Source organism: Triplophysa rosa, linkage group LG11, assembly GCF_024868665.1.
Source record: "Triplophysa rosa linkage group LG11, Trosa_1v2, whole genome shotgun sequence".
Classification (NCBI taxonomy): domain Eukaryota; kingdom Metazoa; phylum Chordata; class Actinopteri; order Cypriniformes; family Nemacheilidae; genus Triplophysa; species Triplophysa rosa.
The window spans coordinates 20,538,630-20,566,483 of NC_079900.1; the positions used below are offsets into that span (position 1 = coordinate 20,538,630).

Consider the following 27,854-nt stretch of genomic DNA (forward strand, 5'->3'; position numbering starts at 1 on the left):
GAAACGTGAGCACACGGCACTTTGTGTGTGAGAAAGCTGCTTTGATTGCTATAGCAGTATGACTGATGGGGTGCTTGGCGGTTCATATCAAATAATTATTTTTTGTTGTGACTGAGACGCATGTAAGTGACCATATTTCCAGATGAATGCTTTTAGAAGAGACCACATCCCTCTGTGTCCTGTCAGAAAGCAAAAAACTGTTTTCTGTCTGTCACATGACTGATGAAGAGATTGTGAGAATGGGATCAAATTAAGGAAACTTCGAATGGGTCAGCACGAATGGGTGTTTTTGGTGAAGTTTTACCTTCACACTCCTACAAAAATACACAATCTGAGTCTATGCTGATAGGAACAATACACACAGCTCACGATTTGATATGATACACGTCACTGGGTTCACGATTAAGACTGTATCACGATAGGCCTACTTAAAAAATGTAACGTTAAAAATGAAACTGAAATTGAAATAACAGACTTATTTCCAAACCTTAAACCATTTTCAATAACATTTGCTATTTTGCAAACAAAATGATCAACATTCAAGGTGCAATTGAACCTTCTGTATGTAAATAAATATTGACTAGATCTATCACTGAAAAATAATATGAATATTAGCACAAAAGCAAAATTAAGAAAGGAATTAAGAAAGCAATGAAAGCACAAAATAAATATGAAGTATTATTAATAATATTACCGCCACCTTAGCAACTACCTAGCAACTTCTCAGACCACATTAGAAATGCCTAGCAACCATCTAACAACTACACACAATAACTTAAGACCTATAGGCTGCATCCTAAATCGCCTACTTCCATACTATATAGTAGGAGAAAATGAGTATGAGTCATGAATAGTATGTCCGAAACCTCAGTATGCAAAAAACAGTAGGCGAGAAATACCCGGATGGTCTACTACTTCCGCAGAGATTCGTGAGTGTGGATCGGATGTAGGATGGACACTTCTCTATCCCATGATGCCACGGGAGCTGAGAAACGGTCAAATTTCAAAAGTAAATCAAATAAATATAGCGATAAACTTTAAGGCGGACGTCCGCTTTTAATGAAAGTGCCAATAAATGAATTTCTCGTGACTAAATTATCTTTTTATCAACGCTCAAGTATATGTTGTTGTTAATACGTCATAGGTCAAAGAGCATACGGGTCACATGACCATAAACATGGCGGACGCAGAATGTCCGAAATGTATTCATACTACTCCCACTCATATTGTATAGAACGTACTGTTTTAACAGCTGATAGGTAGGTACTTATTCAAATTCAGTACGTACTGTCACAGTATGCGATTTCGGATGCAGCCCTAGTATATAATAGTGAATGTGCGATATATCGCTGAGGCTGATATATCGGGCCAATATTTGGATATTTTTATTATCGGCATCACCTGATACACTTTTTTTCTGTTCTGCCGCCATATAGCGTATTAGCATTTTGATCATAAAAAGGCCACTCAGGTGTACAGCCAGCATTTGAGACAGGCGTGAGGTGAATGAGTTAAATATTGTATGGTGAGTATTAATAATATGCTTGAATTCATTTGTATTTTATTAATATCAAGCCATATTTGGCTGCCCACGATTATTGTATGTTATGTTTGGACCTTTTCATGTGTTCAAGTATGTTTAGATGCTAAGCTACATGCTACAAACTGGGCAAATAATACACAATAATAGTTCATTTAGGTTTTCTCCGATTTTCTATTTTTCTCTCATTTACTCATTTAATTGCATCAGCCTCTTATCGGCCAATCGGCGACAGCATTAATATCGGCATTTAAAAACCAAAGTCAGTCAACCAAAATGATATACTAGCTTACTGTTGTCAATTGCCAACAAGGTACTGTCAAGCCAACCTAAAAATTTTATCTTCATGAAAATGCCTTTTAGTCAATTTTCCTCCACACAAGACCAAATTCACACGTACGTTACTCATATTTCTAAAAACCCACGGTCACGGTTTTCAACCACACAGCGACCACAGGAAAAAACACCCACACACCCACACACTCACAGACAATGCAATGCATTTGTTGTTAGGTTTCACACAGTTATGAACAAAAATCAGTCTAAAAATTTTCCTAAAGTAAACACAGGCAACCTTTAGTACTAAAGAACAATAAGGAAAGAGCGGACGGCACAGGATGCATATGTGTCTTGGGGGGTTCAGTGAATCCTGTTTCTGATTTCCCTCCGAGCATGAATTCTCTCTGCTTAAAGGGGTCATATGACAGGGCTAAAACTAATATTATGGTTTGTTTTAGATGGAATGCAATGTGTATACACGATTTAAGGTTCAAAACGCTGTATTTTCCACATACCGTGCATGTTTGTATCTCCTCTTTGCCCCGCCTCTCTGAAACGCGCAGAATTTTTATAAAGCTCATGGCTCTGAAAAGCGAGGTGTGCTATGATTGGCCAGTTAACCAGTGAGTAGTGATTGGTCGAATACTGCAAGCGTTTCACGGAAATGTAACGCCTCTTACCATATTCGGAACATCATGTTCGCACGCAATTGTAATGACAGGTGATAAAATGTCATCGGTACTTCCTTATATCAATTCGAGCCCGAATCTGATACAGAAAATGAAGATGATCAAGCCGATACTTTTTTTTTGCCAGCACGACTTGAGCAGGATGTAAAGGATTGGTAAGGTTTTATTAAAAAAATATGATGTTAAATAGTTAAAAACTATAGCTAACTGTTTTACCTTTTATATATGATGCTATAAAGACAATAAACAAACAACCATATACATCATACAGAGTTTTTGTGAGATAGAAACAAGCTCGCATTACAGCAGGGAATGGAATAAATAAAGCGAGCGCTTTGGCCAACTCAGGAGCTTTGGCCTCCATCGGCCACCCCTATATAGAAAACACACAACAAATAAAATATCCGGAGACAAGTTGTATATTACCTTTGGAGTCATTCTATTTTACATCATGTGACGGTGACAATCAGATTTGCATCTATAACAGAAGCATAAAGGTTTCCTTTTACAGAAACACTTTTCCAACTGCTTCACAGTGTAACAGATACACGATTCTGAAAAGATAAATAACAATCTGAAAAATAATTAAACAAAGGAGCAAAAAGTAGTAAAAGTACATAAAGTTTATGTTCAGACATTACACAATAAATTAGGGCAGAAACTAACGATTATTTTAATAACCGTATAATTGGACGATTGTTTTTTTTGATTAATCGGATAACAGGCTAAACAGTTTTTAAATTGATCTTTTGCTTATAATAACTAAATAAGACTTCAAATAAGGCTATTTATTGTATTCTTTGAAAAGTGAGTTTCACTTATGTAGTCTAGATTTTGACATTTAAAACCTTTAACAAAAAAACTTGTCAAGTTTTAAAAATAAAACTTCTTTAAATATCCCAAATATAAGTAACAATCGAGTTGTAGCCCATTAGAGATGTGCTGATGAGGAAATAAACTTATTTTGATCTTTAAAGTTATATATAGATTATTCCCTTTCCTTCAACAAAAAGTATTATTAACATTATTTATTATTATCAGAATAAGACGAATAAGACGTATCACATGATATACTCGCGTTGTATAACGCAAATATACAAAGGGTCTTTGTTTTTTTCCCACTTAGGCCTACTTTAAAACGAATGCTTAGTTTGTGGTTCATTAATATTTAATAAAAACACAACAATAAAATAGCCTATGTTAAACATACCTTTACTGTGCATTTATAATTAAATATTATTGAAAAAACGAAATAAGATGGATAACAGATATTATAACGCAAAAAATTGGTTCACATTTTATGAAAACATAATTAAAGTAAAACAAAGACAAACTCACTTAGATTGAAAGCTCAAATTATTTTTTATTAACTAACGTTCTTTTGCGCTCTTGTCTCTGTCATCCTGTCAATCATTGCGCTGTTTCAGTGTCCACACGCAATATCTCCGGTGCTCTGTGCTGCGCGCTGTTTGCAGAAGACGCAACTGCTCGCGTTATGTGAAGGACACGGACCTGACGTTCAAACTGCACAGCTCGCGTCGTCATATGGGGAAAACGCGTCCGACGATTAATGAAGAACCCGATAATGCGTGATAGTGGGAGACTTATTAGCTTTAACAACCGTCTCAGACTCTCCCGAATGTAATTATAAAGCTCCTTCACAAACAGATTTATTTTATAAGCGCCAAAGATGTAGGCCTAGAGGTGACCTGTATTATAATATGAACTACCTCTCAGGCAACGTTAAATAACTTGTTTTTTACTTGTCAATTTACTTTTCATTTTCATGTTCTGTTCTGCGCTTTGGGAAGTTTCTTTGCTCGATCCATTTGGTCATTTGACTGTCAAAGAGTGATTGGTTGACATAATAACTTGATTAAATAAATTATATATTTATTGAACTCGTTTAAAATGCTAGACAAAAGTGAAACTAAAACGTTTTAGATAATGACTTTTTCGTTATAATTTTTTTTATAAAAACGTTAAATAATATTTTGGCAGAATGGCGCCCCCACTTGTGCAGCGCCCCTATGCACCACATATACTGCATACCACCTTTTTGCGCCCCTGGCTTTGGCCCTTCTTGATCAACCAGTGTTACGCCACGTCTCATCTCAACAAAGACAATAAACCCAAAATAAATACTAAATATAAAAAGACATTATAAACAAGAGATTTGTTGCCTCTAGTTGGAACATAATGACTGATTATTAGGACTTATGTTGTCTTTTTTCACTTTGCGTGCGTGTCTGCATTTGCAGATCACAAACACACGACAAACTCAACTCGCGTTAGTCCATAACAAAGTCTTTTACAATGAAAATATACTTACAGGTTGCAAATCTGAAGCGCCAGCTAAGTTGTAATGGTTGGAATTGCCCCACTTTTTAACCAAAGCTTTCGTACACAGCCGGCCTTGATCTCTCCCAGGTTCATGAAGCAATCATCTGTGAAATGCGCTGCACAAACATGAACATTCGGATTGTACTTTTCTGGAACAGTGTTGTAAATAAAATGTAACCATTAGTTTTTAGTTGTCTCATCTTTTGGCAGGGCAAACAAAGAGTCTTTCTTTTCGCAAGGAAACACAGCGTCTCCACGACATGGCTGCGGCGGTGACGATACAATGAGATTTACAAGTACGCCCACCTCACTTGCATTTATATTTGGGCGGTCTTAAGTCAAATCATGTTACGAAGTGACGTACATTCATCGGGGTGTGGTTACACGAGGCGTTTCAGGCAGGTCTGGGTGAGCATTCACTTTTAGATAGAATGCATCTTTTGTTCCCACACTTTCATTTTTGCAATTTTACGTGTCTAATACATGCATGGACAACTTATAACACACCAAAGACACAGAAAAACACGAATTTCCGCCATATGAACCCTTTAAATCATTATTACAACTCCCTCAGGCCAGCAGTGTTTCTACGACCATTATGGGGTGTGTGCGCTAGCCCGGCTCTCACCCTGCATCCGCCCAGCCACTGAAACCAGTGCTCATCTTGTTACATCTCACTCAAAGCCTACAGATCTCCATTCATTGAGTGGCAAAACCAAATAAGAGGGAAGTGATTGAACAAAATGTGTCTGTGAGATAAGTAATGCAGGTTACTCAAAGCCAGATTAAACCTGAGAAAGATTCAAACATTTCTTGAAGATCCCTCCAAAGTGAATCATGTTTATATGTCAGTGTTTCATACTAATACTATATGTACTGCACGCAACTGTAAAAGATTTCAGATATTTTCTTTAAGATTACATGATATTTTCTTTTTTAGCTTGGACGAAATAACAGAACCAACATGAGGGTGAAGGCCGCTTTCACAGCTAGATGGTGGTGCTGATCTTTAAGCCTCTCATGGACTTATAAATTGCTTCAGTAAACACTTAGATGCTCCAACTAAGCACTGATAGAGTACTACAGGATAAAGTGCCATTTCAATGACTAATTCCTCTAAGTGTGGCTGATAACAGTCACACTATCTCGCTAAGCTGCAACTTCAGCTGCCATTTTGCTGGATAGGAATTAGTCGGTCAGTTCCCGCTAAAAGGATCCGCTGTGATGGGATCTTCACCCTTCAGCCATTTACACTGCAGGAAGGTTTTCTTAGTTCCCTTTGCAAACTATTGCCTGTTTTTGAGTACCCGTTTTTTTTTTTTTTTACGTTTTTGCATCACAAAAACTGGTAACGATTTTAGTTATAAGAACACTTTTTGGAGGGACAAAATTATCTCTGGGTTTAAATTATTATTATGACATGTAGACTTGCATGCATTAAGCTTTTGATCAAAGTAAGCAAGCAACATGCAGTGCATTCCATATCCATCATTCTAAATATATACAAATTAAATTTTACATCTTTTAGTTTGTCAAGAAAATAGAAGCGCTGTTGTTTGAAAAGGGCGCATGCACATGACCTGCGTGCTCTAAGACCCTGGGGAATCCCTGGGCGGAATGACGTAAGAGGACACTTATATATGAATTAAATATCGTGAAATAAAACAACAGATAACAAAAATAGAATGCAATATATGTTATCTACAGCAAGAATTTGACATTAATTAGATCAGAACGTATTTATTAGTAGAAGTCATTACTCCACCACCTGTGTGGCGTCATCAACTAGATTGCTGAACCAACTTGGTTCAAACAATGGATCTCCGACAGAGTTACTACGGTTTGGGAAACAGTCGTAAATACATTGTTAATTTCCCCAATGATCCATCGTATTATGGTGGTCAACCAGCGAGTTATGTCGTTGTTTGGGAAACGCACCCCAGAGCGTTTCGGAAGGATGGACTTCATATAGACCGGAAGAAATCCAGTCGTTTTATTAGAAGATGGACAGCAGTAGGGCTGCAACTAACGATTATTTTGATAATCGATTAGTTGGGCAATTATTTTTTCGATTAATCGATTAATCAGATAAAAAGTTTAATTAGATCTTTTGCTTATAATGACTAAACCAGAGATGGGAAAAGTATACACAACTGAACTCATTTGCCTTCTCCCAAAATGTTGTGGATGTCTCCCTAATTAACACACCAAGGCTGAGTTGATTCAGGTGTGTCATATTATAAGCAGCCAACAATAGTCTCTCCCAAACGTGGGAGGGATGGGGCGGATGGACAAAGAAATATGTTTTTGTAGTGAAGTACAGTAAAGTATCCAGAAAAAATAATACGCAAGTATAGTACAAAAAGTGTACTTCCTTACTTACCACCTCTGATATAAATAAACCCCCAAATCAGGGTACTTCACCTATTATGTACTTTGCAAAGTGCAAACGCCACAAATTGGGTTTTACAAATATAATCTTTAATTTAGTAATTTAAAACTCCCCTTTAAACATTAAAACTGCGCGGCTTTAAAAGATGCATACAAAAAATGCATACGTTTGACTTTAAAACTGCGCACCTCGCGCTGCACGGAGAGACAAGTTTGACTTTAAAACTGCGCAACTTGTGCTGCACAGAGAGATGCATGCACAGAGAGATGCATGCACGGAGAGACACGTTAAAACTGCGCACCTCGCGCTGCACAGAGAGACGCGCGCGACTTTAAAACCGCGCACCTCGCGCTGCACGGAGAGATGCGCGCGACTTTAAAACCGCGCAGCTCGCGCTGCACGGAGAGATGCGCGCGACTTTAAAACTGCGCGCCTCGCGCTGCACGGAGAGATGCGCTCGACTTTAAAACTGCGCACCTCAGGCTGCACGGAGAGACGCGCGCACGGAGAGACAAGTTTGACTTTAAAACTGCGCATCTTGTGCTGGAGAGACGCATGCATGGAGAGACACGTTAAAACTGCGCACCTCGCGCTGCACGGAGAGACGCGCGCGACCTTAAAACTGTGCACCTCGCGCTGCACGGAGAGACAAGTTTGACTTTAAAACTGTGCAGTTCATGCTGCACGAAGGGATATTAAAAGTGAAGAAGACGCGCTTGATTTATAACTGCGCAGCTCGCAATTGAGTGACGTCACAGACCAACTAATCGATAGTGAAATTCGTTGACAACTATTTTCATTATCGATAATTATCGATTTTATCGATTAGTTGTTGCAGCCCTAGACAGCAGTGAACAATAAACTTGAAATATGTGAAATGTAAAGCGTTTTTTGAAACTAGAAACATGCACATCCATTGTTAAACACCCAAAAAACATAATCAAAGCTTCAAAAACAGCAAAAGAATGGCTCCTTTAATGGCGTTAAATATTTTTAACACGTTAATCTGGAAAAAATAATTGCATGCGTTAACGCGTTAACCTTGACAGCGCTAGTTTAAACCTGCACAATAGGAACTACAGTACCAGCGACGCAAGTGTACGATTACGCTTACTTTAAAACAGAATTTGAAAGTGTTACACAAACATACTGAAAAGTTATATTCACGGCATGTCCTTGACACCACACGTCATGGCAGATTTAGTCTCATGGCCCTCATTTTTGCCTCAATCACAATTTATATGTCTTATATGTCATCTCCATTATCAGGAAACCCTCGACTGACAACAAAAACACATGTCCGATCCCGGCATCCTCTATTTGTTTCAGTTTTTTTTAATTCCGTGCTGTTGTTACTGTAAATTAGTTCCTATAACCCGGTGCAAAAGCTGCTCATGTCAGTAGAGCTTAAGAATCAGCACTGTCATTAGAACTAGAAAACCGATCAGACCTTTCAAAAATTAAGATTAACTGGAAAACTGTTGAAAATGATTATATTGTACAGTGTGGGATGGGGTGAATGAATGTAAAGAATAAATTGATAAATAAAAGAACTGCGTCCTGAACACTTGGATTCAAACAAGACAAAAAATATTTTCATCAAGTATAATACCAGTTTTAAAGGGGCTTAATAAAACTACAGTGACTGGATAAAACTGTTGGGTTGGTTCTGTTTTTGGATTCAAAATGGTCATAAGAAATGTAATCAAATAAAGAGATGGCTTGATGCTGATCAAAGTTAAATGAGAATCACATAACTCAGATGATAAAAAATAATAATAATATACAATAATATAGAAATAGGCAATGTACAAAACAGCAAAAACACAATATACAATATAGACAATTATGTATGTACATGGACCACAAGACAAAACTGTCTTCCCGCCAGCTCCCCTCCGGAGGCGGAGCCCATGCAGTTGGGTCGCTCTCGGCTCTCCCCCAGTCAGAAGCAGCAACGTCTCCTCCAGGGGCTATTCTTTTACTGTGGCAAGCCTGACCATCTGGTGCTGCAGTGCCCACTAAAAGCCTCCGCCCACCCGTAGACCGGAGAGTTCGAGTGGGCGCCATTCCCTTTTCCTCTCCGGCTTCCCGCACCCAGCTGCCGTTTCGGCTGTTTGTTGATGGTGTCTCCCACACTGGTCTTGCCCTGGTGGATTCTGGCGCTGAAGGAAACTTCATCGATGCCTCCATGGCTCGCAAGTGGAAGATCCCGTCCATAACCCTCCCTCAACCCATTTCTGTCTGGACGCTAGCGGGACACCCCTTCACCTCCATCACTCAAGTCACCCCTCACATAAGCCTCTTTCTTTCGGGTAACCAATGTGAACGGTTAAAGCTGTACATCCTCGATTCCCCTAATACTCCCATCATATTAGGGCATCCTTGGTTGTCACAGCAAAACCCGCTAATAATTCTGTTTTAGCTTGGAGTCCTTTTTGTCACGTGTCTTGTCTTGGTCCTGCTCCTTCTCCTGTCTCTGTGTCTCCTGTGTTTTGCCGATTTAACCGGGGTCCCGGAGGAGTATCACGATCTTCGGTCCGTGTTCAGCAAGTCACGGGCCACCTCTCTTCCTCCGCATTGCCCTTACGACTGTGCCATAGATCTTCTTCCAGGCACTTCTCCGCCCAGGGGTCATCTGTACTCCTTATCTGCTCCCGAAAGAGAGGCCATGGACAAGTATATTCACAGCTCCTTGCAGGCTGGGCTTATTCACCCCTCCTCCTCGCCGGCCGGTGCAGGCTTCTTCTTTGTCCAAAAGAAGGATGGCTCCCTGCACCCCTGTATTGACTATCGAGGTTTGAATGAGATCACGGTCAAGAATAAATACCTCTTACCGCTCATGTCATCTGCCTTCAAACTTTTACAGGGAGCCCGGGTCTTTACTAAACTAGACCAACGCCTATCACCTGGTCCGTATACGTGAGGGGGACGAGTGGACGGCGGCATTCAATACACCCTCGGGACACTACGAGTATTTGGTACTCCCGTTTGGTTTGACCACTCCTCCTGCTGTCTTCCAGGGCCTCGTTAACGATGTTTTGGGAGACATGATTACCCATTTTGTCTTTGTTTACCTGGATGACATCCTCATTTTTTCCCCCTCTCTCCAGGAACACACCCAAAACGTGTGTGAGGTCCTCCAGCGGCTATTGCAGAATCAGCTATTTGTCAAGGCGGAGAAGTGCGAATTCCATGCCGATACGGTTTCGTTCCATGGCCATATAATTTCTCCCAAGGGCATTGAACCTGATCCCGCTAAGATTACAGCCGTCGCCGAGTGGTCCATCCCCGACTCACGCAAAGCCTTACAGCGGTTCCTGGGTTTCGCCAATTTCTACCGGCGATTTATCCAGGGTTTTGGCCAGGTGGCCACGCCGCTTACTGCTTTGACCTTCACCAAGTTTTTGTTCAAATGGAATTCCGAAGCCCAGTAAGACTTTGACAATCTCAAGTCCCGTTTTGTCTCTGCACCTGTTCTTTGTTTTCCAGATCCTGAAACGCAATTCATTGTCGAGGTCGATGCTTCTGATGTCGGGGTAGGCACGGTTTTATCTCAGCGCTCCATCCGTGATGAGAAGGTGCACCCCTGTGCATTCTTCTCTCACCGCCTTAGCCCTGCGGAACACAACTACGATATCGGTAACAGAGAGCTGCTGGCCCTTCTTGGTCTGGACGGACCATAAGAACCTAGAGTATGTCCATTCAGCCAAGAGGTTGAGCTCGCGTCAGGCCTGTTGGGCACTCTTCTTTGGCCGGTTTAGCTTCACAATCTCATACCGGCCTGGGTCTAAGAATGTCAAGCCTGATGCACTCTCTCGCCTGTTCGAGGCTCCCGGGGAAGAGCTTGCGGCCGAAGCTATTCTCCCCAAGGAGATGGTGGTCAGGGCTATAACCTGGGACCTCGAACGGCGAGTGGTGGTGGCCGGCCGAGATGTGCAAGCGCCAGAAGAGTGTCCGGCGGGCAGACTGTTCGTGCCGGCTGCGCTTCGTCCTGACGTCCTTCAGTGGTGTCACGCGTCCAGGTTGGTCGGCCATCCAGGAGTTCGGGGAACCCTGGACTCCGTACGTCAGAGGTTTTGGTGGCCCTCCTTCTCCACCTACGTCAGACAGTTCATGTTGGCTTGTCCCATCTGCGCCCAATGTAAGCCATCCCATCGTCCGCCGGCTGGTCTGCTTCGCCCTCTTCACATCCCCTCCCGCCCATGGTCACACATCGCCTTGGACTTCGTCACTGGCCTTCCTCCCTCTGGCGGCAACATCATTATCCTTACGGTGGTGGACCGTTTCTCCAAGGCGGTTCACTTCATCCCCTTGCCCAAGCTTCCCTCCGCCCGGGAGATGTCTCAGTTCTGTAGACAGATCGGGGCCTCTGTGAGTCTGTCTTCAGGTTTTCACCCCCAGACCAATGGGCAATGTGAGCGAGTCAACCAGGATCTCGAACGGAGACTCTGCTGTCTGACGTCTCAGAAACCCAGTTCCTGGAGCCAGCATCTCTCTTGGGTCGAGAACGCCCACAACTCCCTCCCCGTCTCCTCCTCAGGTATGTCCCCGTTTGAGTGTTCGATGGGATATCAACCTCCTCTGTTTCCCTCACAGGAACTCGATGCTGTGGTTCCTTCTGCTCTGGCTCTCGCCCAGGTGCGACGACACCGCCAGACGAATGGCCCGAACCTTGCAGAAGACCAAGGCAGCGGCCGACTGCCACCGGTCCTCCCCTCCTGTCTATGTGTGCGGTCAGCGGGTGTGGCTCTCCACCAATGACCTTCCTCTCTGGGTGCCTTCTCGCAAGCTGGCGCCCAGGTTCATTGGGCCATACCGCATCAAGATGGTCAACCCGGTGGCTGTCCGGCTCAAACTTCATCCTAGTCTTGGTCGAGTTCACCCTGTTTTTCATGTTTCCAGGTTTCCATGTTGTTTTGACAGTTCGCCATGCGCTCGGTGTCTACGTCATTACCCCGCCCTCGTGTCTCCCCATCAGGCTTTCCCCTCATCGGTTTCTCATCACGCTGCTCACCTGTAGATCGTCCCGGCCATTAGTTAATTATCACCTCACGCCATCTCACCTGCAACCTGTTAGGTTCCCTATTTAATCCCTCGTGTTCCCTCGTCTTGTGTCAGACCATTGCTTGATTATAGCGTATGCTGACTGCCTCAGGCTAGCATGCCTAGCTCTGTTTAAAGCCTTACCTTAGTCTTTGTCTTAGCCACAGTAGTTTCTTAGTCTCAGCCCTTTTTTTTCACTCTGGTCTCAGTTTTGATTTCCCGTGCCTCCCCTGTTATTGGTTTGTTTTACCCCGCAGTTCCCGTTGGCGCTCTGGATCTCGTCTCCCTCCGGTGCTTAGACACCGCACCTGTTACTGAGCACACATCTCCGAACGGAGTTCTTTGGATTCTCTCCTCGTGAGTAGTCGGGTTGAGGGACCTCCCCACACCCAGTTCGCTACTGCTGTGTCGTTCTCCCCGAGGGGTTTTCCTGCTGTCTCATTGTGAATCTTCCGGGTCGAGTCTCTCACTGTGGACTGTGCACCTATTCGAAGGGGTTTTCCAGCTGTCTCTCTGTGAATCTTCCGGGTCGAGTTTCTCCCCGTGAACTGCATGCCTATTACCACCTAGACTATCTTGAGTTTGGACTTTGCCTTTTGTTTTGTTTTTTGCTTTGTTTCAATATATATTGGTCTGTTTACCGCCTGCATTTGAGTCTCAGCCTTTGTGTGTCATGACAAAAACAGGAGAAAAATTAAATGTACTGTCATATAATTCAGTTATGGTCTCCCAGTACTGGTTCAAGAACATGTAATATGCTTTTTCTGATGAGAGGTTGATAATTTCTGTTTTAAAATAATAAGGCGACAGATACATAACACCTTAAATCAGAGCTGTAACCATTCTAGGCAATGAAGTAGATATTTTCACAATATACCGACCACATTTCCTGAATGTGGTAACAGTTCAATCTCCAGGTGACACAAGTTTTCACTTAATGTTTATCAGCAGTAACAGAGAACAGGTAGAGACCTGAGGAAAAGTGATGACAAGTGGAGGAAATGACCTTGGAACTTTATTTCTTTACAAAACCCTTATATTGTCGGACTGAAACCTCATATTTCCATTTTTCATAATTTTAATTTTTGTTCATAATTCATTACTAGTGGTCACCCTTCAGCTCTGTTCAGGTGTGTGTGTGGATTGTAAGTTAGATACTACAAGCTTTTGTATTTACTGTCATGTTTTATTTATTGGTAATAATTGGGATTTGAAATTTTTATTTCCTATACCCCAGAATTACTTTTTTATTAACAGGTTATCATGGTTTTTACTTTATAATACTGTTCCAGACCATAAGTAATAACTTAAAACTGATGTGGTAAGACCTGAGTAATTATTAAACATTTATCATGATTTTCACTTTATAATACTGTTCCGGATGTGTTAGTTATCTTAGTTATTGTATAGTTCTGCAGGAGACAAAGCATTCAGCATTAATTAATGTAATTTATTAAATAAGTAATAAGTAACTAATTTTTACTTACCTTAAACATCAGTATGCTGTTACCTAAGGATTAGTTCACCTTTCTTCCTTATTAGTAATCAGTAATGACTACAGTGTTAATGCAGGACTAACCATTTGTTTTGCATTAGTTCCTGCCTAATTCCATATTAAGTATGAAACAGTATTATAAAGTGTTACCCAAATATTTAACCAATTAAAAGTATTGAAAAGAGCTTGTCAACTTTGACAATGCAGTGTTTAGTTATTGAAACAATGCAGCGTTTTAAGTCATGTTAAGTCGCAGTTTTGAAGATATGAGCTTTCAGTCGGACAGTGACAATATGCTGTTTATATTCCGTAAAATAATGAATTATGAATTAAGAATCGTGACATACTGTATGTTACAGCAAAATAATACAAAATATGTAGACACAGGTTTATAATACAATTTTAGAGCCCGACAGCTGTCTACAGTGTCAAAAATGAATACGAAAGTCATAAATTGAGAATAAAACTGAAGTCTTTATAGAAGCTGGCTATTCACTATAGTGTCAGGGGTGAAGGGTTAAGCAGGACTTTATGCTAAGCAACATCACGCAACAGCACTTAGCATGACAAATGACCTTCTGTCCACGACTGGAATGTTAACTCAATCCGGACTCTAAACTTTCATGACTGTCACAAGTTTAAGCTGAAACCTCTGCAAATTCAATTTAGCACTTTGGCATAAAAGCATTTGTCTTCTTTTATTGGTTTAATAAAAAACAAACAGTGTTAGCACTGTGCTATCCCTCCAATGCTCTAGAGGGAAACTGACCACAGGGTCTTGAGCCCCCTAAGAGGATTGATTTTGAGATTTTCTGAGGGCATTAACTTTAGGTGAAGACACAGATATCTGAAGACTTACACCTGGTCACGGTATTATGATATATTAGACACATATTGGCACTTATCTGATCTGATTATCCGAGACAGTATATCAATTTCCATGAATATAGTAGCCTACACGTTTGGTGTCTTTTAATTTATTTTAACAGTCAGTCTCCAATCTCAGGATTTTAATTTGAAGAACAATAACATATATATATAAGTCATGACATTTATGAAGCTGTTATTAAACATAGTTAATTTTATTAGCCAATACAATGAGCTATTGTAAAAAATTCCACGTAAACTTTATTTAATTTATGGCAAATATAAGTTTAATTCCTGAAGCTCAAACAGTACATCATGGTCATAGCAACATATGATCATGGGATTGATTCCATAAAATTAATTTGATAAAACATTCATCAAGTTTGGTTGCATTGGATAAAAAAGCCAAATAAAAACATTAAACTTTCATATAAAAACCTGTTATCCATTCTGGCACAGTTTTGCATAAACAAGAAAGTCCCCAATGCACTAAAATGATCAACATCAGACCCCACGCATAACAGATCCTGATGTGGTTTTGATCGCCCGTTCGTTTGAATTAAATACACAGAACAACAACACGTTTCGTGACAGGTGCACGCTGGCTGCCCAGGAATGAATTTCTGCAACATATCGGCTCAGAGAGAGAGCAGAGGTGGAGGAGGATTAATTCTCTCGAATTCCATCCTACTTCCTGCAAATCAGTGCTGAAAGCAGAGGTTCATGCTCTGACATCCTCCTCCATTTGTGAGATCAGAGGAGTGAGCGTAAGGTCACAGCGTATCTGGCTTAAATACTATAAATATCTCCTCCTTAACTAATGTCTCATACATGTACCCACTGCAAAAAAAACAAATCCAATCCAAATGCAACATTATCCCTGCCTGGCACAATACACTGATATACTAAATGAAAGGTGAAAGGTTAACGAAATTTCATTCTATCCCTAAAATGACTCTTTGCAACTTTGCAATGTATGTGTAAAATTTCAATGAAATCATTTGTCAATTGCATAATTTTGTGTCTAGACCAGTGATTATCAAACTGGGGGCCGTGGCCCCCTGGGGGGGCCCTAAGATGGATCCATGGGGGCCACAGGTTTTGTAGCATTGTAGAAGTATAGAAATTTATCATAGATTTTATGCAATTAAACATCAACCAAAAGAATTGATGTTCCAGTATTGTATAACTGAATATGTTTTTGATTGAATTAAAATTCTAAGTTGAAGATTCTAAGTATTTATTGGGGGGGTACAAAACAATGCATTCTACACAAAGGGGGCCTTACAACGAAAAAGTCTGAGAATCACTTGTCTATACAAGTGTTTGTATTTACAAAGACATTGTCATTCACAAGTGGCAAACTATGAATGAAATCAGTCATCACATGGAGAACCGCACGCGCCCCGGTTGACACAAAACAAAAACATGACTTTACTCACCATATGACCAGGCCGGTGATAACAGCAGCCCATGTCACACAGCAGGTTTCGGGTCTCTTGACCTCCTCATCTTCTTTCCTCTGACAGCGGAACAGGCAGGTCAGATACACAGAGAGCACCAGCAGACTCAGGCCAAGACCAACGGCAGAAACACAGGCCAGGAAGATCAAAGTCTGCAGAGTGAAACAAACACACGGACAAATGAAACAGAAAGTAGAACGGCCCTTTATCAAGGATTGATTTACCTGTCATCGCTGATGTCATCACAATACGAAAGAGAAATTGTAAATGGAGCTACTCCTGAATGTCACACACACACAACTTTGTGATGGTATTTTTGAAGACAGAGGGAGTTTTAAGTATGTAGAAGAACAGAGGAATGGAGGAGTGTGATTTGGCGTCTTGATGTTGTGCCTCGAATGGTACATGACAGCTGTGGGTGGATAAATGGTACAATGGTTGTTATGAGGGCGAGCTTAGGTCCCCATGCACGTAGTCATGGTAACCCACATGCACTAAGGCTAAAGAGAAACGATCCGTCTTTGAGTTGAACATCATGTGATAAGTGAGTAAAGCACGACAACCCTGGGGTCTTGTGATCCAGCATGAGGACGGAAGAAAGCCAGATATCAGAAAGTTGGGAAAACACCATCACTGGATTCTGCTCTTTACGATGATAACAAAAAATATACTGCATCAACATTTATTCATTCTTACGTCATGCCAAGGGGCCAAAAAACTGTGGTTACATCAGCTGAAAACTGAAAACAGTGAATTTGATTTGACGCATTAAATGAATCGCATTGGTCTTGGGAAATCCTGAGTGAATTTACTAAAATCCCTAAGAGTAGAGTGTAATTGTTTTTACTCCACTTGGTGGTCTAAACAGACCATAAAATAAAACCTTGATAGATTTATAGGCAAAAGCAAACAGTTTAGATTTGTCATAATATTTAAAGCCATATATCGTTGCTGTCAAAACTTGATGTTTTTTGGGAAATGGAAAAAACACACATTTTTAAATGATTAAATACTGTGTTGTCAAAGTTGACAAGCACTTTTTAATAATTTTTATTGGTTAGATATTTACAAAACCCAGTGACAAACATAAAGGGTGACTAATAATAATGATTTATGGCAACAACAAAAAAATCACGAAATATGGAGATGTGAGGTTTTAGAAGAACAACAGCGATATATTACTGCAGTCGACTCAGAATTAAAAGTCTTTTTGAAGTTCTCTCTGATTCAAGATTATAGGCTCTGCCCAAGACAGAGAGATACAAAAATAAATTTTATTTTTTAACATCTCTATTTTTTCATCTACACAACAAAAAATAAATGTGAGAGCAAATGAAATGTTTTGCTTAAGCTTAAACTGTTTTTGTGGATTTGTCTACTGAAAACGACCCCAGAATATCTGAAAAAGACCATCTAAAGAACTCTAAAGGGATCATTCACACAAAAATAAAAATTCTGTCATGAATTACTCACTCTCTAGTTGTTCCAAATCTATATACATGTCTTTGTTTGGTTGAACACAGAGAAAGATATTTGGAAGAATGCTTGTAACCACATATCTTGGCCACCATTGACTACCATAGGAAAAATGACAATGGTAGTCAAAAGTGCTCCAAAACGGTTTGGTTATAAGCATTCTTCCAAATGTCTTTCTCTGTGTTCATTAGAACAAAGACATTTATACAGATTTGGAACAACTCAAAGGTGATTAAATGATGACAGAATGTTTATTTTTGGGTGAACTGTCCCTTTAAATATTTCTCATTCAGATTCCTTTTTCTGTCTCATTCACTTTATTGTTCTGTAATCTTTACTGTTTTATTTCAGGAACAACATCTGAGATCTGTTTCAAAGTGAAAAAGAACCAATAACTTGATTCTGCAAAGATGCAGTAACCTCTGAGCATTTTCCCCTGTTTACTTTATTATTAAGTTAGCACTTTTTTTAAAACAACTTATTTTCAGCATCATCAATTGGATTAATGACCAGCAAGCGTATGGTTGTGTATTAAACGCTGCAGGCGATCATTACCCACAATACAATTGTTTGATCTCTATAATTGTCAAATTTTTGTCACAGGATGTTTAACAGAAGAGGCCAATGAATGCGCACCACAACATTAAACCAAACTTCCTGCCACTGCCAGCGATGATGAAAACATGAAATAGAGATGTCGACCAATTCAGAAGGGCAAACAAAGAAAAATGACACATGTCCTACAGCCGCAGCAGTATGTGATGTGCTTGCATACACTGTTGTGTAGTGTGGTCTGTGGTGGCACCAGTGACAACATCATCCGTAACGCTGAATAATTACCATATTCTTTTACTGTGGTATTTACATAATTATATACCGCCAATATTGAACAAACTTTTGAATGTTAATGTCACTGTTTCAACATGACAAACTATTTAACAATTAATGAAAAGTATTAATCACATTTGCAACAACATTTCCCACGTGACAATGTTAATTCCAAACCTGTGTAGTCACATACTAATTGAAAAACTGATGTCAAAGAAGCAATTGCAAGAAAAATTTTAACCCAGATAAAGATTTGACAAGCGTTTTGTTCCATAAACAACCTGTGTTGCTGCTCCATTGATTTCTTCAAGTGAACCAGAGAAATATGACCTTGAACAAGGCATGTAATATCCTTTTTTATAAAAAACACCAGCCGAAGTATTGACTCAATCAATGCGGAAAATGTTTCTCTGGAGACAATATCTCCAGCTAAAGTACAAATCACTTTCAGGGGAAAAAGAGCTTCTTTGATAGAGATGTGAGTTGTGTGTTTGGGATCCTATGACCATGTTTGAGCTATTTTATGTCTGGCTTATTTTGTACCATTCAGTTATGGGCACAACTATGTCGCCAGAGAGAATGGACATAAACACAATCATCATCTGTATATCAGAACATAAAGCATCAGTAGAGTTTGAAAAGAAACCATGATATTAACTTGACAGATATGGTCCATTTATACAGTCCTCAGATATTTATAAAAAATTAATAGATTTAAAATGAAAAGTACCAGGATGTTTAGTGTGCACGTTAAAGAGAACACTTCAGTTCTGGAGTTCTTTCCTTACATTTAAAAGTATTTTGTAAATCAATAGAGCATTCATATAAACTACAGGACACACTCTTCAGCCCCTCTGAGACAAAATGTAAGGGATAATGTACAGGCAGCCGGCCCCGACAGTGTGATCAGGGCCCGACGCGAATCTGAGGGTCTTGTATCACACCGAAGGGGCTTATTTCACGATAACAGCCGGCTGCCTGTACATTATCCCGCTTATTACTTGCCACATGAGAAAAAAAATGGACATGAAATGTGAATTTGAAATATTTTATTAGCTAATTATTACCGCGAATGCAGACCTTCCGTGAGGAAAAGTCCTTTACTTTCAATTTTAAGCTAAAAAAAGACGTTCATATGTCACGAACAGGCAATTTGGTTTAATCGTTTGTAAATATAATGCCATATATGTTATTAAAAGACATATTTTTATTGAACTTAAATTAAAAAACCTGTCAAAATGATTTGCTGCATTCGGGTTACCGTGTGTTATTAGTTTTGAGCGGTTGTTATCTGGGAATAACGAACCTGCAAATGTCGCGACTAGCCAATCAGAATCAAGCATTTCAATGAGCCGTGTATTAACACGTTTTAAACACTAAGCTTTTACACATGAACAGGCCTTGGGTGTCATCCCTTTGATCCCAGCTATTGAACTTCATAAAGAATGAACACGCAAAAACGTTTGTTTGTTTGTCAAGAAAAAAATACATTTATTAACTAAAATGACACCATATGAAAAGGGTAACACTTTAGAATAATGGTCCGTTGTTAACAAGTAACTATGCAGAAAGTAATAGGCAGTACTACATGAAATATATCTCTATGGATAGGCTATATATGTAGAATATATCCATTCATGTTTTGGTATTTGGCTTTTGGTATTTGTATTTATTCATAAATTAGTTTCCACAAACAACCTATTTTTTCACTTTATGTACGTTAATGTTGAGATTAGTAATTAATTGTTTTTTCTTTATTAATTGGTCATAGTTCGCAAGTAGCTGTCAATGATGGCATTTTTCTTTAGTAATTATCAAATACCAAATAAGGAACTACCTTTGTCCTAAATTAGCTATTACTTACTGCTTAGTTAATCTTGCTTCTATATTAGTTAATAGTATTAAGGTAAGTGTTAATGTAGTACTGCCTATTACTTTCTGCATAGTTACTTGTTAACAACGGACCATTATTCTAAAGTGTTACCATGAAAAGATATACTATATTTTACAATGTTACAACAATATTGATATTATAGGATTTCCCCCCATAGCTTTACTCTCTATATCTTTATCTTATGTTTATTGTATTGTATTTCTTATTTTTTATACCCATATTATTTAAATCATTGTGTACTGTATTCTATTGCGTTATGGTCTCTGTGTACTGTTGTCGCTGTTTCTGTGTACTGGATGCTCCTGTCACCAAAACAAATTTCTTGTGTGTGCAAACATACTTGGCAATAAAGCTCTTTCTGATTCTGATAAAAGTCCACTAAACCACCTCACCTGCTGATAGTTGGTGTCCTCCGGTTTAAAGTCGCTATCAACCGACTGGAAACGCAAGTTAACATGCGGGAAATTGTGCAGCCAGTAGGTCCACCACGGGGCAATGTAGTCCTGTCGCGCTAGGGCCATCCCGGAGGAGAAACCCGACAACAGCTGATCCCAAGACCCGAAAACCGAAGCCCGACCGCCCCGTTAATCCGCTCTCACTCTTCACTTTACAACAGCAAACACACTGAAGATCCGTCAGCCGACGACAACACAGGATGATCAGGCAGGGAAACACCGCACGGAAGTATTTCCCCTGACTTCTTGCGCGTAAAGGGATGCATAACACAAGAGTTGTGTTTGTAACTCCATGCAGAGTGATCAGCTGTGAGCTCAAACCTCACGGACACTGACAGACTCCACTCGTGTGACTCCTGCGCCTGCGCAGCGCAACACACACGCGCTCCCGACCTGACCCAAACGCGACAAACCAGAAACTTAGTTGCGTCGTTCCTTACATTGACTCAAGTTAGACGTCTGGTCTGCTACAGTTTGTCAATGTTCCAGTTTACAGCTCGGAGTCGCCTAGTGTTGACTGTCCACAGGTGTGAAGGTTAAAGCAGGTGTGTTGTGCCACTCCACAATATAAAATATAGAATGTTAGGATTATTGAAAATGCCCCCCTGTTCTTTGAAGAGATCGGAAAAACCTTACACACATCACAGACTAAAGAATGCATATCATGATTCATCCAGTTTCATTTAAAACATTCAATACCTGATTCAAGACATGTTGTTTAAGACATTGTGCTTTTGGATTATTTTGCATACTGTATATTGTAACATTATTAAATCAGAGCAAGTACGCTAGGACGCTCAGCTTGCTCACGTTTGACATCTAGTGGACAAAAAAATGCACATAATATGAAAATAGCTCCAGTACATGAGTTATTAGGAATAGTTCACCCCCCCCCCAAAAAATGTTCTCTCTCATTATTTGCTTACCCCCATAAAATCTGCATAATAATCATTTCCATAAAGGACGTTACCCTGTACTTGCACATGTGTAATGACAATGAAGTGAATCTAATCTAATCTAAAATGCAGTACACTGTATGTCTTTCTTCAGTTGACAAGAAGTACTTATTTTTTGTTAAAATAATTATCACATTATACATAAGATGCTTTTTTGAGCTTCACCGTTTAGGGGACTCATGTGTACACACAAATATTGCATATTTGTATTAAAATAGTATTTGTGTTCATCTGAAGAAAATAAGTCATACATTTTGTGAACTATTTCTTTACACCTTTCCTATCATGGTGATGACTTCAATGGTTTACAGACGTTTATTATGTTTTTTTTATCATTTGTGTTTGATTATGTTTTTTTTAATAATTTGTTTGATGTATACATGCCCAGTTTGATTCATCACTACCCCTAATTCTGAAAAAAGGTAGTTTCCTATTAAAACAGCACTTAGCGCATTTTCAGACATAGTTCTTTATGTAGCCTATTTACATATGATCTTGTTGTAAACGTCTATAATTAAAGAGTTCATTTCCATAACTTATTTTTATTAATTTTCATAAAACATGTTTTTATAGTGCATTCGAATTTGCAAACAAACTGTTCAATTCAATTCTATAATTAGGCCTATGTCTTATTATTATTATACATTATGAATATGCATTAACATCCCACACGTTTACTTTGATCTGAAGTAGACCATTGAAAAGTCTGTTTAAAGTTAAACATATTTATGTATGTTAAACATACTTTATATTAGTTGATTATATATCTGCTACCCTCAATATGTCATGCAATGATGGAATAGATGTTAAATTGCAAAATACCTGTGATTGTGCACCAAGAGGTGGCAGTAGCACATTACAAGTCAAAGAGAAAAAAGAACAGTGGAAAAAACAGAAAGATCTCCAACACCCAATGGGTTGTGGGATATTACTATTTAGAAATGTTCATAAAATGACAGTCTGTGTCCATGTGTGTATATGTCATGAATCACTGGAGTGAAATGTAAAGGTGTGCTGTCACTGCATGAATTTAATGAATGCAAATGTGTGAAATTTGATGCGTTATCAGCTGGAGAATCGTGTTTAACCGCACATTATTTTTGAGGTTTCAAGGTCAGCCATATTTTTCCAGTCGCTATGCAGTTATTTTCTTAACACAGGTTTGATTGATTTTAATAACAGTTACTTATTTGACTGCAAGCACCGCCTGCATAACACGTCTTTGACAAAATATTAATCAGACCCAGCTAAATAAACAGCTTAATCTGGCCTTTGGTTATTTTCTGTACTTCACGCATTCCGACCAGATCGGTGTGTTTGCTGGTTTTCGAAGAGGTTTCAAATTATACAAGGCCCCCAAAAATGTAAATATATGTGAAACAAGAGACAATATATTCTTATGGCCCATAATCCAGTATTTGCAGAAACCCAGTATTAGGTTTTTGACATGCCTTCAGATCTCATCTGTGTCATGTTTTCATCATTTTTCATGTTTTCTTCATTCATGTTTTCACTTTTCCTCCCTGTGTGGACTTTATGAGATTGTGACAATAATTGATTCCAAGTAAGAGTCCCAAGACAAATCTGCATAATAAACATTTCCATAAAGGTTGTAGCTGAAGTTCACGATGACTCAGAAAACAACCTCCTTCCATCACCTGCCGTTATTACACATTAATCCTCATAGTCCTCTGCCAGATGGTTTGCTTTTGATGTTCGGAAAACGTATAGCAATATTAAGGAGTTCTGCTCTTTGGTTATTGCTTTTTGGGATTTGGAGCCGTAAATCCCTCTGTGGTGCATTGAATGACTAAGACCTATACATATGAATGAAGATTTACACATCAGCCTCAAAGAGTTTGCGTTGTTCAATCAGACGTGGCTGCTCACTAGCTCCCAGGGTTGTACTGTGAGTAATATCCTAGCTTCAAATAGGCAGAGATTTTTTCCTTTAGACTTTGTTTTATTGTAATCTGCTCTCAGGGATTGGTCAGGGCCTGAATGTCCCTGACCAACTGATCTATGCGGACGTGAGTAATGAAAGAGCTATCATACAACTAAAGTAAAAATAGTACTGCTGATGAATTTTTCTTAGAAAACAAACTTATGGTTCAGATCAGAAAGATAGTTAAAGGCACAATATGTAAAAAAAATCTTTAAAATATCTGAAAGCCACTAGCACAGTGTTATATATATATTTTGTTAACTTGTGTTTCTGCATTATCTCGAACATCTTCCAACTATGTTTGATTCCAGGGAACTTCGCAGTTTTATTCAATGTAACTGTCTGTCAATGTAGCCTGTCAATGGGGTCATATCTGTGTTATCTTCGGTTTTCACTTTTGCTGTCGGAGAAATCATATGTGTGTTCTACTTCATGTGACACTGCACAGACCGATCATCAGCGTATGACATCAAAGTAGCGAAAGTAGCGATTCGAAAGCAGCCTACTGTCAAATGAGTCACCCATGCGATATTTTGATGTCACGCTGATCGTTCTGTGTGGCGCCGCATGCAGTCGAACACACCTCAGGGCAAAACTAAAAAAAGTGACTCTCATGAAAAAATGTGTAGTCATGGAAGTGTCTCGTGACATGATTTGTTAGTCCCATCGTTTGATTTGAAGTAGGATCACCTCAGTAAGCGCAAACAATTTACAAAACTTTAGCAAGCTTAGAAACATCCTGCAAACCACCCACAGCACCCTAGCAAGTAGTGTACTTGAATATCTGAGACCTGTTTTGATGGTGTTTTGGTCTTGTCTTGGTCCTGATGTACGCTGTACTTGGTCTTTTCTAGAGGGCCGTCCACACTTTGGACGATAACTATAACTAACATTAAAAAAAGTTCTTAATTTAGAAGAATACAGGGGTTCACAACTATTACGATAAAGGTAAGATTTTTTACAGCTGATGAACATTTAAACATACTGTCAAACAGTTACTTGCGGTTCTCTGTTTGGGTATCGAGGATTACGATGCAGCTTTTAAGTCTAAATGAAAGACTGTAGTGGTTGGAAAATGGTGTGTTTACGACGGGATATTAAATGTAACGCTTTAAACAGTATATAGTCTGAACAAGCTGGCAAAATATATGCCTTACATTCAGAGAGAGCATGTAGCCTTTGCTGTCATATTTTGGAGAAAAGACATTCAGGAATGAAAACGAAAGCATTAGCAGCAGGTCATGTACAGTACATTCATTTAAGTGATTGGGAACAATGCAGCGAACAAGCTCAGAGTAAACAGTTATCTTTATCGCCCGCTGGTGTGGATGCAAAATATACAGTTAGTGTTATAGTTGTCGTCATAATGTTAACGCCCTTTTAGTCTTGGTTTAGGTGGTCTAGACTAAACACTATTAGCAACTTTCTAGAAAACCCTAAAACCTATATAGCAGTGTTCTACAACCAGCCTGATCTCACAGAAATATGTATTTTACAAGTTGACCAATTCAGGCTAATTCGTACAAAAATGTATGATTGGTACTAAGAAACAACACTGAAGCCTCAGCTATAGCAAATCATACTTAAACGTATGAAAGAGATTGTACGAATTCACACGAAGTAGCCACCTCGTGAAATATTTATAAAGTGTGTGAGATTGTGTTGGCTATAACAATAACAATTCTTCTATAACAATTAAAATACACAGCGTTCCACTGCTGAACAATAACTGAGTAAATGTTCTCTTTTCGAAAAAATGCAATCTGAAGTATTTACGAACTGACATTAACGTTATCAAAACAGCTGCGTAACATGATAAGAAAACATCATTGTTTTAGAAACCCTGCATTTCACTAGTCCATACTACAACGCAAAACAGCATTTTCAAATGTATCTACTTTGGAGAGCATTTTCAAAAAGCTCAGTTTTTGTTGACAAAAATGCTATCTCAGTGTGAACGAAAGTCCAAAACGGAGAGAAAAATATGCATTTTCAAAAAAGGCCAAGAAAACAACCGATGCTTATCACCCATATAGCAAACAATTAGCGTCCCAATGCATTTGATAATATAATCACTTAAACTCACCTTTTAGCATTAAAATAGCATATGTAAAAAAAAATCCAATGATAATAATGTGATCACGCCTTAAAATGACTTGAATGTAACTCTACACCATTGCTTCCTATACAGAGTATACGTATACACAGATGTGTAAATGTGCAAATTAGTCCCCGCCTTCATTTAATCGTGTGAGCTCGGACCATTGATTATAGGTACAGAGATACCTCATTCGATGTGTGAGCAGTGCATGCTCATGTTGTAGAGGCAGAACTAAAACAGCAAAGATCATTTCAGTGCCGAGTCTTTGGTAAAGTGCAGTTTTATGGAGAAAATATTCTGCAATGGTTTAAATGATCAGTTTGCACATGGTTTATCTTAAAGCATATTAAAAACACCACATAGACATCTATACAAAAATAAAAACTTGATTTTCACCACAGGGGGACTTTAAAAAGAAATACTCAGAACATGTTAGCAACGACATAATGCCCTGGCAACCACCTTTGACCCCCTAGAATTGTGAAGGCTGGAACAGTAAAATCCCCACAGCGTACATTTGACCTTCTACTGAGTGTTTGGAGGTTTTTTTGCTCTGGTAACTCTGTCTCTCATCCTCAATTGATTTTTACCTATAATGTGTGTCACTAAACTATTGATCTTGTATTTTGTCCCCTTTGACCATTACAAGGGTAATCCATTTGCTTAGTGGAACAAGGTGACTTCAGAGTAGTTCAGGAAAAACTGAATCATGCGCTTCCTTTTGGGAGGCCTTGTACCTTAAAGTATAAACAAAAGTGCAAACAGAACTCATTTTATTCATATGAAATTTGGCATATGTTGACGGTGGGCTAACAGCGGTCTGGGGATCTAACAAGCAGCACGTTTTTGTGTGATAAGGCAGTTAAACTGACTAATGTTTTCATGTAGTGTAGAAAGAATTATATTGGCTATTGCGGTTCTTCTGCATTTGTTTTCTTGTTCTGTAGCCGCTTTAATTTGAAGGACTAAAATGTATATGATTGTCTGAAACAAGATTACGGCAGCAGAATAAACGGAATTGGTCCGAGCGTGTGCTTGTGGAATGAAGCCAGTCATTGCAATCTGTGGTTTACAATGATAATTGCCCCAGCATTGTATTGATCTGGTGCAGTGATGGAGAGAGAGAGAGGTTTGGAAGAACTCTCCAAAGACTTCTTTGAACAATAACTGTTTGCTTTTATGTGCAGCTTGTATTTCTAAGGACAATCTAAAAAGAGAACGGACATAAAGCTTAAGCTTTGGCTTTTATTGTCTGGTTGGAGAGAGTCTTTTACTAATCGTTCACGTCGAAACGTGGAGGACAAAAACAGAACATTAAATACTGTAGCCGAAGGACAGATTATCTCAGTTTCTGTTTTTGATCACAAGCTCAAGAGAAGGTTATTTGACCAATGCAAAGTGATTCAAATCATGCGTGATATGTCGTGCCTGATATATACAATTTATTGTGATAGACATTGGCTAATGTAGTTATAATGTCAGATTCTGAATTATTGTCACCTTTTATAAAAAGGCATATTTGTACAATATTTGGGTTTTAATAGTCCCTCAGGTTCAAATAAACCATTAAAATATGAGATGTATGCTACTAAATGGATAAAACACTAAACTTTTAAGGTTTTTATTGGACAAAATTATTTGGCAAAAAGGCAAACTACCGCAATATCAGGCAAGGTTTGAAAAAAAAATGCATTAAACAAAGCATATATTGGCTACAGTTTTATCAGTTATTTATCAGTAATTTATCAATATTCATTGTTTTCTCTTGGATTTGTTGTCATTCTCCTGGGCCTTGACTTTCTAAGATTTGTTCATGCATTTTGTGTTGTTTTTCTAAGAATATTTAATTTCTTCTCAAAGCTGGGCTTCAGTTTATAAGTCAAACACAACTATGCAGCATAAATACTTTTTTTTACATATTTAATATTATATTTAAAAACAGAAGACGTAAATTTCACTATATTGGAACGATTACTTTAAAATAATACATTGATTTAAAATAATATTTTATCAATTCTATTTCAATAGTTAATATTTTGTCACAGCACTTTATGGACACTCGCAGTAAAAATAGAATGTTGTTGG

The 27,854-nt window shown here is 38.9% G+C and overlaps 1 protein-coding gene across 3 annotated transcripts in view; it reads right to left on the minus strand.

Annotated features, from left to right (window-relative positions):
* Positions 1–21,216, minus strand: part of ttyh2l (tweety homolog 2, like) — a 44,798-nt gene extending 23,582 nt beyond the window's left edge. For 2 of the 3 annotated variants that reach the window (XM_057346932.1, XM_057346933.1), the window contains exons 1-2: positions 20,705–21,215; positions 16,094–16,266 (exon numbers count right to left, since the gene is read on the minus strand). In XM_057346932.1, coding sequence (XP_057202915.1) covers positions 16,094–16,266; positions 20,705–20,833 — 302 coding nt within the window. In that variant the 5' untranslated portion in view covers positions 20,834–21,215. Of the gene's footprint in view, positions 1–16,093; positions 16,267–20,704 lie in introns of all 3 variants that reach the window. The other variant, XM_057346934.1, reaches the window with a different exon arrangement.
* Between the last annotated feature and the right edge of the window lie 6,638 nt (positions 21,217–27,854).